Source organism: Trachurus trachurus, assembly GCF_905171665.1.
Source record: "Trachurus trachurus genome assembly, chromosome: 24".
Taxonomy (NCBI): Eukaryota; Metazoa; Chordata; class Actinopteri; order Carangiformes; family Carangidae; genus Trachurus; species Trachurus trachurus.
This window is the reverse complement of record NC_139910.1, coordinates 13,892,976-13,908,873: the sequence shown is the minus strand read 5'-3', so window position 1 is coordinate 13,908,873 and position 15,898 is coordinate 13,892,976. Positions and strand designations below refer to the sequence as shown.

Genomic DNA, 15,898 nt, shown 5'->3' with positions numbered 1-15,898 from the left:
TAGGCTATAGCTTTTTGGTATGAGCTCCTTCTGCTATCACAAAATCCAATATGGTAAAAGTATGGCATCCACTGTGATTTAAAGCAAGCATAGACTACTAATAATTTCACATTAGTCAGACAAAATGAGTGAGGATCAAAGCTGATGTGGAGAAAAATGATTCATGAAGAGTTCAACCATCAAAGTCTGAGCTAATCTGCTGCATCAGGACTGAGTGGGTGTGGCTGAAATCATTTGATTTCACTGGCAGTGGCCTGGCAGCACGAGGAAACAACCCCACAGCTGTCTTCATATTTTCAAATGCTGCACACACTGCAGCATAGAGATTTATGATGTGAAATGACCAATAGTCACTCCACTAACATAAACCTGTTTCTATGGGTTCACGTTAGTTGTAGTAAAAAAAAAAAAAAAGATTGACAAAAATGTTTAATCCAGAGTTTATTTTGTGTTTTATAACCAAAACCTTTATTCTGCCGTCATCACAGGCTTGGTGAGTTAAAGACACAATACCATTTATGATGTGTTTCTAAACAAATCATTTATTTCTTGCATCATGTGACAAATCAATGCAGTTTACCTATAATATATATGATTTGAAAAAGTTCATTTCCTCTCTGTAAGGGCTTGATATTTACAGAAGATTCCTGCAAACCTTATTCCCAAGTGTCAGAGACTTGCGTTTTATAATGACTCAGATTTAATTTACCAATCTTAAGAATGGATCTAATTACTGCTTAAAGCGACTAAGCAGCACTGAGCGCTATCATCCTTCATTTCATTTATTAACTCCTCTTATCTTCCTTCACCTCTCTCTCTAGCACTCTGTCCTCCATCAGCACCGTCTCTGATGCTGCTGCTGCTGCTGCAAGGCGTGCCGCGGCGCACCGGAGCCCCATGTGATACCGAAAGGGAGGAGGTGTTGGAGGTGGAGAAGGGGGAGGAAGAGCAGGAGGAGGGGGGTGTCCTACAAGAGTTTGCCGGTCCTCACACTTCATCACTCCAGATTCAGGCCACCCCGGGGCGGAGCTGCACTGTAGAGCTGGACCCTTTGGATAACTCGCTTTCTTTTTCTAAGTCGTGCCATCCTGGTCGTGAATGTGCCGCGCGTTTTGCGGAGGGAAGCTGGTCCCGTTTGATTCTGATCGCATAATAAGCCAAAGTCGAGAAGAGTTAGTTCACCCTTCGTGATTCGTGTGCGCCATGGGAGCAGAGAGCTCAGTGCAGCGGGACGGGAAGAGCCAGGAGGATGCCCCAGCTTCAGCTTCAGCCTCAGACTCAGTCTCAGCCTCAGCTTCAGCCTCGGAGGTGGTGAAGGTGCTCCAGGAGGAAGGCAGCGTCCTCGACAGCAAGGTACCGCCCTTACTGACGCCTGCTCGGCCCAGACAGAGCTCTGTGCACAGTGCACGACGCACTGGGCACGGAGACAAACAAACAAACAGAAAAAAGAAAAGAAAACCTGTAACCGCAATATTATGTCACGTCACACAACAACCTTGCTGCAACATCCGCTTGTTATTGCAGAGGCGTTTTATTTTCTACATCAGTCAGTTTACCTGTGTGTGTTTACCTGTCGTCACCCCCCACACGCACGCACACACACACCTCCTCCCCTCCCCCTCTCCCCCCCGCTCTAAATCTTGTGCGCCTCCCTTGGTGCGCATCAAGTGCCGCAGCGCTCTACTCTGCCTCCATGTGCGCCTTAACACCGTTTTGGTTATTTTTTTTTGCTGAGTAATGGGTCGAGTTGTCTGCAGTCAGTGAGTCCCCCGCGGTGATAAAAACTACAGCAGCTCAGCTTTACAGCCTCACAGGCACCTGCTGGCTCTGACTGTTCCTCAGCAACTCTCTGGATTAAGCGCAACCACATATAAATCTGGTTTTATTTTTGGACTTGGGCCAAGAGAAGAGAGCAGTGCAGTCGTGACGTGTGATTGAATTAGACTGTAACACACTCACAATAACAACAGGCTCATATAGCCAGGTCACTCTTGATTGCACTGCTTTATCATGCACTTGTTCCTGGTGCTTCCCCCCCCTCCAAATAAGCACACATTTACCATACATTTAACATAATACATACATAATTAAATAAATATATATATTTTTAAATTACCACTGAACATGGTGACTAAACTGGATTGTTCTTTTTTTGGGGGTCATTCTACTGCACATATAAAATACAAAACAAGAACAAAAACATGCGCAGAAATGGGAAAAAAGAGGAAAAAATAGAGAAAGAAATGGAATAATATGTAAAAACACAAATATCGTTGTTGTAGAAGTCACAAAAAACTAATTGTTTAAAACCAACAGCTGAATTTAACCATCATGACCTATAGTTTTTGTCTCATTCTGTGCAGAGGTCCAAAATTTCTTTCAAATACAGCAGGAACAAACAGTTGTTTTATTGCCCATTAATCTGCTTTTTGCTTCATTTCTTCATCAAAACCAACAGTTTTCTATATTTCACTGAAACGAACACAGGCTCTAAAATGAATGTGTGCATCAGTCATCGTGCTCTTTTCATTTCGTCAGCCGTGCAGCTATGTTGGGATCCAGGTGCCATCATCTGAGGCATGTTGCCGACTCCGCACTGTTGCCTTTGTGTAAATTGCTCAGCTCGGTGTGAATGAATATTTGGAAAGTGCCCACTAATGACTGTGTATGTTTCGCCACCTGCTCTGTTCACGCCTCGTATACACTATTGGATTTATTGACTTTTTTTATAGGCGGGAGGTCGAGGGGTCAGATTTTGTGGCCTGTCCTTCTTCCTGAAAGGTCACCAGGAAGGTCAAATGACACCGAGGGAGAGGCAGGAGGCACAAAGGGCTTAACATCTGGTCGAGATTTGGATCATAGCTACATTTGTTCATTCTTGTTCACTCCACCGAGACGTGTGTCATTGGCTCGCTCGTGTTTTTAACACACTGGCGTGTTTGTGCGGTTGTTTTCCAGTGAACTGACATCATGTGTGGCAGTTGGGTGTTTTGTTAAGCCTTGAGCTGTTATCTCAGGTATCATCGTCCCGGTGGCTGTGTTTTCCCTCGTATTTTGCCAGTGACATTGGAATGTGCGATATGAAGAGTTTCAAGGCTGCGAGTCGTTTGACTTCAGTGCCACTATTGTGTTTTGTGATTCCAGCTGTGACAGAGGGAGATGGTTTGGGTGATAGATACGAGGTTTGTAACCATTTTTGACAAAATGTCTCTGCGTGCCAGCCAGTCTGTTGTTGTTCTCTCTCTCCAAATCAGTATAGGTTGATCAGCAGCCAAAGCACTTGGATATCAAAGAGATAATCAACCATTTTACTCCATTTGTATATAAATCTAAGAAATTCTCCAAGCCACGGAATACATTTATCAATCCACAGCTTTTATTATTGGTGTTACTGAAGTTAATTATGGATCTGTTTGGGAGATTCTTGTCGTAAAGTTCACAACCAGACTGATGAGACTGACCAGTGGGCAGAAGTGAAGATGACAGATGTTGTTAGCTCTTGATGATTCTCTGTTGTTGAAGTAACACTGAGTGTGTGTTTGTTTCACATTGTTTGTAACACATCCACACTGCAGCATATGATTAATGTACGCTTGAGTACCTCATACAGCTGCTGTTTGAGCTGGGTGTAACAATCCTGAAAACTGACTGTGAATAATAATCAATACCATATCCACCAGTACCTATCATTATTTTTTGATTAACTGATTAATCTTTTTGTTTTGAGAGTGTCAGAAAAGACTGAAAATGGCACAACTTCCTGAAGTCCATGGAGATGTTGCTGGTTTTGTCCAGAGCCCCTCTGGCATTTCGAAACCACTTGAGTTTTTATTGATTGTGACAATGGATTCCCATTAATTCAGGCATCGATTAATCAGCTGATTCGTTTAGGAAGCTGGCTGAGAGACATTTCTAGTGAACGGTGGATGCTCTGGCCTGCACACTTTGTTTTCGAGCACCGAGGAGGATCTTGACCTTGGCTGTAAGCACAGGACGTTTTATTCCTGAACCATCTCAGAGAAAAGATTGAACAGCATCACGTCTTCTCTCTAAATGACACAAACTTATCCATGATGAAAACTGTGACTTTTGAAGTAATTTATTTGGGACTGGTGCCTCTCATGCTTGGTTGAAACAGATGCAGACGTACTGTTTGATACACGGTCGATAAATATCCTCTTCACTCCGCAGAGGAATCTTAGCAATGCCCCTCTCTCTCTCTCTCTCTCTCCCTCTCTCCCGCCACCACCGCTGCCGACCCGCCTTCCTCATACCTCCGTGTCTCCAGCAGCCTCAAGTGTTATCAAAATAATCACATTAAGATCCCAACACAAGTGGATGTTTACATGGTTTGCGGAAACACGAGTTCCCTGTCTGTTGCTCGTAATGGTGCCACCTATAGTGCAGAAACATTGTGTTAATTATGTTGTTTTTAACTCATTTAAATATATTAGACTACTTCTTTATGACATATTTTGCCTTTAGGGCCAAAAATTAACAAATATCAAGCACCCGGATATGATTCTGTTAAATTATGGATTCAAAACAAAGATATAAATCATGCTCTAAGGTTTGATTGTGATTTTTATGCTTATTTTATGGTCTTAATCTGGTTAAGAGGCTTAAATGAGTTACAATCATCTCCAGACTGTTAGACTGGATTTATTAGATCATATGTAAACATACTGTAAACACAAACTCATTCAGCCTGTGTGAGTGTGTGTGTGTGTGTTTCATTTATTTCCCAAGTCTCCTCTCTCCCCTAATTTTTTGGCAAATTCTGTTGCATAACAGTCAAAGTTACTGTGCTTGTAATGTATGGAGCGACAAACCGTTCACCACAACGTGCTGCTTATCTCTCGCTTAATCTACTCTTCAGCAGCTATTCAATTATTGCTAAAGTCTTTAGCGAGTCTGGAGTTACAGGTCTGCAAAGACACACAAACACAATCATCTCCGTGCATGAGTTATGTGTAAAGAAGAATAATCAATCCTCCATATCCAATCAGAGCAAAATCAGTGTTCCTGTTGGCAGACGGAGCGCACGCACGACACAGACACTTAAATTTGTCTGGGCTCCAGAGGTTCAGCTTGGCAAGCCGAAGTGAAATGTAAATGTACCCTTTAAATTAAATTAAATTGCCCGTCTCCTGTGATTTGCTTGTGCACAATACGCTGAATAAAATCTGTCACACTGGCTTTACGGGAAGCACAAGAACACCGCCCTCTTTAGTTTCACAACAGTGATGTCACAGTGTACTCATATACCTGGTGACATCACCACAGCAAACAGGGAAGTAGTTAAACCCTTAAGTTCCCAGCAGGTGTCACGTTGCTCTCTTCAAGCGCATGAGGAAAATCTCACACTGGTGTTACCTGAAGTCTTTCAGGAAAATGTTTCACTGTCATTTTTAAAAGATCTCTATAATAATAATAATAATTTTATTTATATAGTGCCTTTCATACATGAAATGCATCTCAAGGTGCTTTAAACAAATCATCAAACAATTAAAAACAGTATTAATCAACACAATCAGGCAGTAATAATACACAGTGGCAATAAAACAATAGCAGTGATAAAACAAAAACAATCATTCGAGTAAAATTAGGCCAAGTTAAAAACAAATCAATTTTAGGAAGATAAAAAAATAAAAAAGATAAAAATATGCCAAACTCAGATCCCTAATTATATGCTCTAATAAAAAGGAATGTTTTAAGTCGATTTTTGAAAATAGAGAGGCTCTATGTTTGATTAAAAAGAGAAGTTTCCTGTACTGTACTTGTGTGCACACTCTTCGAATCTCCTTCCCTCTCTTACACATCAGCTTTCTGTACACACAACTGTTAAAACTACAGGAAACCACACAAACACACACCCACACACGCACACAGACAATCAATAGCAAACGCATCACAAATAACCACCTGAGCATGAGACCTGCATCACATGTCAGGTTCACAATAGCAGCAGCGGGTGACTCCAATGATCCAGCATCACGTTATGTAAGGCACTGTTCGCTGATTAAGGCTCGTACGTTCCTGTATAATGAGCTGCGGCTGATCAGACGTTGCCGTGGCTCTGATTATCCTGTTTAGCAGAGGGAGACAGAGAGAGTGGAGGGAGGGGGAGGGAGGGGGCGGACAGAGGATCCATTGAGGATGGGCTGGGGGACGGAGGGACAAGCCATGATGGGGCCCCCTGTGTGCAGCGGCCCAAAACAAGAGGAAGGAACCAGCATAGGGAGGAGCACCATTTTGGGTGGGCAGGGGAAAAGGGGGACCGGGTGGGGGGGTCCAGAAACAGAGAGGGAGAGAGGGAAGATGAAGGAGGAGTGAGGAGGGGGGAGTATGACACGAAGGCAGATGAATCAACCGATTGAGCTCAGGAATCACATCACAAATCTGTGGAGAGGGAGAAAAAAAAAGAGAGAGATTCGTTTTTCCACTCCGGCTAACTGCTTTGTTTACTTTCAGTCACTCAGTTTTGTTTTTTTTCTTCTTCTTCTAAAAAAAAAAAAACATGCTTTTCATCCACTCGTTCTGCTGAGTCAGCACTTTTCGCATTTACAAAAACAACAACCTAAACAGATCTAAGCAGAAATTGGGGCTTTGCCCAAACTAAGCTCTGTTTTTTTTTGGAGAAGATAAATAAAGTTAGTTTAGTAGATTAGAGATGAAAGCTGGAGGTGAGGTGATGCATCATGTTTTCTGAAAACAAGTTAAAGCCCCTCCTTTAAAACCAAACCTATGAATCTTAAATGTTGGCATTGAAGCAAACGGCTGAAAATGAGAGACACCTGCGTTTCTTTTCCACTTTCAGTAAATGCCGTTTGGGCAAACACATCCTCCTGTTGGTTTGTATCTTTTACATTTTGCAGTCGCATCTTTGAGACAGGAGTGAATTACTGCGCCGTGGGTTGAGCTCCGCCATAGACAACAACAACAACAAGAAGGAAGAATCAAAGTAATTCAATTAGAGGAGAGAGTCCATATGACAAAGCTTATTCTGTATGAGGAAAATAAATGAAGTGTATGGTATGAAAACAGATGAATGCAATTTAAGCTGCAGGAAGTTTTCCATGGGCAAATTCACAGACAAGATAATCACCGTGACTGTAACTCAACCGTGCACAGTGTTAACTTAAAGCAGAGATTGTTTATCAAGAGTCATGATAACAAACTAACAACCGCTTGATAACTCTCCATCGTGATTTCTTTTACCCAAAAAGGAAATCAAATTAAATGTATAATTCTTATTTATTCTCAGTCATGTTGAGGAGAAACAGGAAGTGTGTCTCTGCTAATTCCCAGCTGCCTATCTCCCATCTCTCAGCATCAGTGCCAGCTCTATTATAGTAAGAAAATAAACAGACGTGCGTTTGAGGACGTGAAAACCCAGCGCTCCTTTGTGCCTCTCTCCTCTCAGCCCACTTCAAATTAGACCCAATAGTAGATCTAATAATGAGTCAGAGGGACAATATCAAAAGCCCAAAATGGCATCAACATCAAAATGTTATGTAATATTAAACAGGACGGCACTTCTTTGTGTCTACACTGCCTGTTGTTGTTGCTCAGTTATGCATTAAATGACTCTGCATGACCGTACAGTCCTCGACAGTGGTGATGTGATGTTGGAGGTGTGAGAGGGGGTTTTCCTTCCTGAGAATCGCTGTCTTGTGGTGATCATGTGTTATCGAATATCCCCGATCTGGCCAAATGGAGGCTTGGCTTCCTCCACTCTCTCCCAATGGGACTGTTAGAGCTACTCAGTCCCGATCAATCATTATGATTGGGGAAGCCGCGCCACGTAAGCGCCCTAATTTACACACAGAGATTCATCTCCTCCATGTTTTTTCAAGGTGTTTGTTTCCTCAAATTAAAAATCTGGTTTGATATTTTTCCTTAAGAGGCAAAAGATTATTTTCACATGAATAGACGAGGATGCTTGTTATTGCATAATTAGATCTTCCTGATAAAACAATAACTCCTTTGTTCATCTCTCAAGGAGACTGCTCAGAATAGTTAAAGCTACAAGCCACTTCTAACTGACCCATCGTCTGTGCATGAAACAGTGGATTGTTGGATGATTTTGCGGCTTTCAGATAAAGTTATTTATTCCCCTTTTTGATGTCTGTAAGTTAACAACTGACGAGCCATGAGTTTCTCATCAGAGAAGAGGACTCTCTCGGTTTTTAGCATGTTCAATATTTCAAAAACAGTCACTGTTGGAGTCTGTGCTGGCTCCTCCACTGTGCCCAAAATAACATCTTACCTCCATTACATCACAAGCCTCTGTGGACTCACTCACCCATCTTGCATCTGCTGTTGTTTCACCCTCTTCTGTTTTTTTCTTTTTTTGGTCCATGATTCATCTTCTAATCTTTCCTCAATGTACCTGTTAGCTTCTACTCTGGAAAAACTAAAGTGGAGATGCAAAGCATCCATTTTGTCTGCACCAAAATGGCTCTCTACCCCATAGTGCTCACAGTAACATTTACACAGAGCAGAACAAAACTTATGAAGAAGTGTCTTCTAATAGAAAAACAAAAATCTGTAGCTTTCGAACTACCCATGTGTTCACAATAATAATAATAATAATAACATTTTTATTTGTTTGCGCCTTTCTAACACCCAAGGTCACCTTACATGTAAGAAACAAAAAAACAAAACAGATATGAAATACAATAGCACATAATATAAATACATACATTCATGTTAGTTAGTTGTTAGCGGAGATACACATATAGTACGTGGCTAATTGTAAATGTCAGTGTAATAGATTTGATTCAGATGTGATTGTTAGTGGCATATTTGCTGCCTAAGTGGTTTTAGCTGTGTTATGCTGGAGCGGCCTGGTGGTACAGTGGCTCTGGGTCTGATCCCCAGCTATTGGGCCTGTATGGGTGGAGTTTTCATGTTTTCCATGGGCTCTCTCTCTGGGTGCTTCAGCTTCCTCTCACAGTCCAAAAACATGCACAATAGGTTGTTTGGTGACTCTGTATTACCTATAGATGAGAATGTATTAGCCCCAGTGATAGACCTGTCCAGATTGTAGCCCCCCCCCCCCCCCCCCCCCCCCCCCTCGCCCTGGGTCAGCTGGGATTGGCTCCAGCCACTCGACCCTGCACAGACGAGCCAATGGGTGGATTTGTTGTCCTGAGTAAGAACATAATTTTGTCAGGAAAAAGCACGAGTCATTTCAAGTACAAGAACAAACAACTAAACAATCTCTGTTGTCAGAAAAAGAACCACTTGGCACCAGAAAGCTCCAGCCACATATACTTAAAAAGATGAAAAAGAAAAACCTTGTTATTCAGAGTGTTCCTCGTCTCTTCGCCCAGCCCTTCTCTCATGAACCTGTTCACCCCTCCCGCTGCCTTCCCTCTCTTTTTTGCACATCATCCATTTTTCATCAGCCCTGGTCCTGATGCAGCACTAAACTGCATCACTGCATCACAGTGGAGGATGTGTGAGGTCATGTATGTGTGTGTGTGTGTGTGGGCATGTGGGGGTGGGGTGTGTGTGTTTTATAACGGTGTGTCTTTGGTGCTGGTTGGAGTCGGATCATTTGAAGGACAAATAGTGAATCATAGCCGACTCATGAGTTGCACTGTAGTGGCTCCAATCTCCACAGCTGAGGTGTCAGATTTAATGTGCGGACCAAATACATGTCTCGTAAATTACAGAGCTCATCCAGTCGCAGTGAGAAACCGGGTGCTGCTGAAAGGTGACTCAGCACTGCTGGAAGGTGACTCGGCATATGAACTCAAGTTCTGCACCTCAGTGCAACATTCAGGGGTTTTACTTGAATATTTCCTTTTCATGCTGTAACTCCAACACACACACACACACACACACACACACACACACACACACACACACACACACACACACACACACACACACACACACACACACACACACACACACACACACACACACACAGGAAAGATATTTTACATTTCCTCCATCTGGAGAATAAGACATAAAAAAACACAATAAAAATATAAAATGTAATTTATGTGACATTATACTAGCTGACATGAAATGTAAAAATTATGCCATCCCCAATCAGACAGAACACTTTCATCTCTTGTGCAGGAGAATAAGAAAATATCTGAAACTTAGGGAGAGAAACTAAGAAAACAAAGGACAGAAATAACAACAATGTTATGATAAATACTACATGATTCTCTCTGCACAACTGTCCTGTGAGATTTCCATCATACACGGCTAATTTCCACCAATGAAAATGTTTTGAGATAAATATTTTTGATGAATGTACTGTAGCTGTGAGGTTTTCATACAGAACGTTTCTGCTAAACATTCACTAATAATTCACTTTATTTTATCTACATGAAAATGAAGGTCTGCTTCATGATTTAATAAAAACACTTATCACTTACATAAAACACTCTTGTGATTAAATAATAAGAAAGTCAACACTGTCCTGGTCTCTCTGTATAAACATATTTTTTTTATGAGGCAGCATTTCCATCAGGGACATTTATTATGGCGCTAAATCTACTGATCAGAAATGTAACAGCCGTTCCAGCTTTTTTACACAATTCATTGTCTCCGTGTTTCTGTTAATTAAAGTCTAGAACAAATAAACAACTGGAGATTCAAAAACTGAATCTAAGGCTGCGTCCAAAATCACTCACCACTCCCTGCGTAGTCCACTAGACAGGGAGTTCACTGATTTGTAGTGTTGTCAGAATGAGTGAGGATGATTATTTCCTATAGAGGACTCATACTACCCCACAATGCATCATGAAAAACAGTATACAACCAATGCTCATTAAGATTTCAGATACAACCATGATTCCTGACTCATCCAGCAGCTGCACAGTTGTGATGGTGTTTCTGCAAAAGAAATCAAACATTGTTCGTTCCATTTAGCACTTAAAATAAAATCACATCAATCTTTATTTATAAAGCACTTTTCATACAGATGTGCAGAACAAAGTGCTTCAGATAGTTAAAAGCAATGCCCCCACTACCCAACACACACATACCCACTCATGCACTACCCCCACACACACACACACACAGTAGCACAAACATGTGGCTGAGCACAGAGGAACCAGGTGAGGAAACACTATCACATGGAGCCCACACCGATGCCATAAGGCCAGGGTGCAGAGAAACTATTAAAACAAATGCTAAATGATGAATAATCGGTAATTCTTCATTATGCATTTAAGTTTGGCGTCAAGGCTCCGACCTCATCACTCCCTGAGAATAGGATTTCATTAAAGTATATGGGAGTGATGAGAAATAGGGTAGAGCTGTGTAATGCTGCCATCTTAAATAGACCGCCAAATTGGTAGGGTGTGTATGATTGCATGAGATATGTCATGTGACATCGGCTGCCTGAACTATAGTTCGCAGGCTTTGCTTAATTTCTGGCACCTGGAAGGAGGTGTTTAACTTTTCGTTTCCTTTTTTTAACTTCGTTTACTTCCTTCAGGAAAACTGAAAAGCCTTGTTTCCTGTGGAATGTAAATCTTTTTTGAGTACTTTTACCCTTACCTTTTACAATTTAAGATAATTTACTGCAGACATTTCAACAAAAAACAAAACAAAAATGAGGGTGTTCTGAACTTCTCATGTGGCAGTGTACTCCTACTGTATCTTTGTGTATCTGCCTCCAAATGTTATGTCACGTTATGATTGCGAAACACTTCACAACATGCCCCTGCCACGTTTGACATAATCGTGTCGCCACAACGTGTAAGCGCTTTCGTCACAACCCATACAGTACACGTACTGTTGTGTTTGGACTCTTTAAGTAGTGTCTTATGATGCCCACCGCTGTCTCAGGATAATTAGAAACATACAGCAAAGTCAATAAGGTGGTCACTGCTCACTCATTTTCGCTGAATGGAAATGTTGTTTTAAATGGCAAACAACTGCTCACTGCTTATACAGTGTATACTCATTGTCTGTGAATTTCCCTAATATTTCTAAGTTAACGGGACACTATTTCTTAATAATAATGCACATTTGTGATAATATCAAACTCATATTCCAAGCTGTAGCAGAGATTTGTGCATGATTGAGGCAAGAAGCCACCATGACTTGACATGTGCTTGTTTGTGATGAGGCCATTCACGTTCTTTTAGACTAGATAATCACATTAGCTGGCTAAAACCCATATACTGTTCCTGCTCTGTTAAGCAGACCAATGAAAGTAATGAGACTTTTTTTTTTAAAGCTGATTTCTTTCACATGTCCTATTTAACTTGGTTAAAATTAAATGGCTCCCAGCAACATGTGAGAAACCCCTCTTTAAAAAGACATGACTAGGAACAAGATGCTGGCACAACTCTAAAGATCTGCACGAAACACAAAACTTCCCCTACGAACAGCAGATAGGGGCTTATTTAATTTGAGGTTCCATCAAACTGAAGATGAATTGGCCGAGATTTACCTCAACTGTCCTAACATGTGCAAACACGCTACAGCTGTACATGTTTTAAATGCACATTATGGCCAGAAATATTCTCCTTTAACTCCTGTGGCAACGGTTCCTGGGCAACTATTGATCCACATCCTTTTCCTGCTATATTTGGCAGAAGATGTGAAGGCTGGCCATTAAACATGTATTATGTCGTGACCATGGCTTCTTTACCCGCCCAGAGTCGAATGCTTTTGAAGTGGAAGAGCTTGAAACCTCCATCCCATGTCACATGGTGAAAGACATCATGTTTTATCTTTACTTGCAGAGGATAAAAGTCACACTGAGGGCAAACAAGGACACTAATGAGTTTATGTCATATCCCATTCGCTCTGATATCCCGACTCGCACACTAAGAGCATTCATATGAGGTGACAAAGGATTTGCAAGTATTTTTATGTTGTGTCATCTGGCAACCATGTTGAATTAGTGATTTTTTTATAGACTTTACCAGGAGTGGGGTTCGAACCCACGTGGACACATGTCCATTGGATCTTAAGTCCAACGCCTTAACCACTCGGCCATCCTGGTGTGTGTTTCTGACTTGTCAACCAGCAAAATCTCAGCATGGTCACAAAAATGTGGCAATCGACTGCTCACATAGTGATAATGATGTCAATGTTGTGTTTTGATCTTGTTCCATTTGCTCCAATCAGACAAAACAAAACAAAACAATTTTTAGTTGACTTTTTAAAAGTATCACACTATATTGCAATTATACAATAGAGGCAAGAGGTGAAGTATGATTATATTTGAACAGTTAAAGACAATGTAAAATACAGCTTCAGATAGTCACACTAAGGTAAGATTTCCAACTGCTACAACACTTTCAGGAATGTATGCAACCTAACAAAGTCTTTGTCATATGTGCTGATAGAAAATAAATGTTGTTTTGGGAGAAAGGTGCAGACTTCGGCTTTAAGGAGCTGCTGCTCAGTGACGCACACTCTCCAAAACTATGCGACGCTGTGTTTGTATAGCTTCGAGTTTAAGTGACACATTTAACCTTGAATGTGCCAAAACTTAGATCAAATGTGCAGACATTAGTGGGGTAATAATCTATGAGTAATTTGAGGCCTAAAGCCATAAAAAACAAAGTCTGGTTTAAGAGTCCCACTAATTAAAACCATGTTTATAGTGTCTGAATGCGTTCCAGCCCCCCCCTCCCCTCCCCTCCCCTCCCCTCCCCATCCCCGCCAGTCATCTTCTTTTCTCACATATGACTCTGGAGCTCTGATGCTTATTGAGGCTCAGAGATATTTAGAGATTCATGACAGGCGGGGTCAGCAATGGGGGTGGATTTGTTATTTCAGCCCAGTTCGAGAGTCGGCCCCCTGGGGGTCAAACACTGGCCAGCGTGGCCTGATTATGATCGTGTCCTGTGGGGTCTTTCCTGCAACAAGGCTGTTGTTGTTGTTTGGCTCCGTTTGCTGTTCAAGTGTAGCAGCCGCACAGATGAAGGGATCGGGGGGGTGATGAAAAACAGACAAATTGTGGGAGGTATAGAGACTCGGGGTGAAAGGGTCAGAGATGCACTGATGTAGGTAGAGGAGGACGAGCCTGTTTCATCTGTTGTCCCAGAGTGACAGGTGTGAGGACGCCGCAGCTTCAGGGTCGTTAGGTCTTTGTAGTTTGCATTTCAACCTTTCATAAACCAGCCACTCCTCTGGCACACACACATAGAAGCGCAAACACTCACACAAATTCAAGTCTTGGCTGCTTAGACTATTTCAACCTTTTGGTTTGGTTTTATCCAACTCAGTGTCCCTCAGGTTCTCTTCTCACATTGTGTATTTGAACACAGCTGAAATCAAATACTGACCAATGTGGTCTCCAGTGCTGAGAGGTTGTGGACCACACATCATGGACTACCACTGATTTTTTAGTTTGGTATGTTTGTTTGTTTTTTTGCCAAAAAAAATCTCATTATTTTACAAAGACATGATCTTTTTGCAATAAATTCAATCTAGATCCCACAAATTTGTGAAGAAAATAAGCAAGGAAGTCTTGAAAGAAATATAATGCTTCCTGGATTCATTTTCAAAGCAAAGTAGCAACACTCACTCTCTCCTCTCTTCAAATACATTTTTTAAGCTTGATTATGACAATTTCAAGGTTTAAACAACTAAAGTCAAAGTCAAAGTCAGCCTCAGGTGACGGGAAAAAGATCTTGTTTACTGAAAAAGTCAACAGTGATACAAGAGACCTACTTTTCCAGAGTCCTAGGTGTGGCGTGAAACGTAGCACCAAACATACACATGAAGTGATCATAATCCATAGGGGAATTATGGTATCCCAAAACATATTAGCCTAAACCATTATATGTGTATAAATGTAATCCATGTGGCTTCTGCAGGCAAGAAGTCAAATCTCAAGTCTCTGAGAGCTGCTGATTGACATGAAACAGCAACTTGGACGTTTGCTTTAAAAGCCGGGTCAGAGGAGCTCTTACATAACCGACACCGATTTCTCTCAGTGCATAAATATTCAAAGTCTGTGGTCATCCAGGAGCTGCTGACGCCGTTTCATTCATTTTTCATGGCTCGAGGATTTAAGGTCAAAGTTGAACATGAATGTTGGTGTTTACTTTGAGCTACGAGTCCAGTCCTTGAAAAGAGCAAAGTCTAGTGACGCACCATCCAACCTTTTCTCCATCAATCCACATAGCAGTAGTTAACGGCATGACCCCCGTTCTGTCTTTCCCCCAGATTTAAAATTTAAACAGTATATACATCACATTTATAATGCTACTTATTTATAATTTATACCCAGGCTTTGTGGCACTCTCCCCAATCATGCCTCTCTTCCACATGCTGATTAATGCTCATCATGATGTCTCCTTAATTTGTCTATAGGTCAAAATCTGAAGTCTTGTCTCCACTGCTCTGATTCCATCCTGATATTATAAGGACCTTTAAGATGGCCAAGCCTATTTTGAAATCATCATATTACTGAGTCTGAGCAATCGCAGTCTGAATAGTTCAGTTATTATAAGTTTTTATTTAACAAAAGACTCTATGTGACTTTCATTCATTAGAGATAAACTAATAGAAAAGCTGGCAGCCACACCTTTGGACCGACACACAGACAGATTGTCAGTGGTCAGATTGTGTCTGAATGTTTGCCAGTGGGATTTATTGTAACCTAGCTCTTCCTGAAAGCTGCCATAAATAAATGACACAGTTAGTCCTTCTCTGTGTGTAGAGCAGAGGCAGACAAGATGGCTGGAGTGAAACTGAGTGAATAATTGAATGCATTAACTATCTGGATATGACTTTATATTGACACACACACACACACATGCATTCACACACAATATGCACACAGGAGCACAGGTAGCCTCAGTCTGAGCACCTGAGCAGAGTTAATGACTTGTGGAAACAGTGAGAGTGTTCTTCGGGGGTCTTGTCCGACTTTGATCTGTGGTATGTACTG

General features: G+C 41.5%; 1 protein-coding gene across 1 annotated transcript in view; it reads left to right on the top strand.

The window, feature by feature from the left end:
* The first annotated feature begins 1,075 nt into the window (after positions 1 to 1,075).
* akap12b (A kinase (PRKA) anchor protein 12b) overlaps positions 1,076 to 15,898 on the top strand; it is a 45,928-nt gene continuing 31,105 nt past the window's right edge. Inside the window, exon 1 of the mRNA XM_084001071.1 lies at positions 1,076 to 1,353. Coding sequence (XP_083857197.1) covers positions 1,204 to 1,353 — 150 coding nt within the window. The 5' untranslated portion in view covers positions 1,076 to 1,203. The remainder of the gene's footprint in view (positions 1,354 to 15,898) is intronic.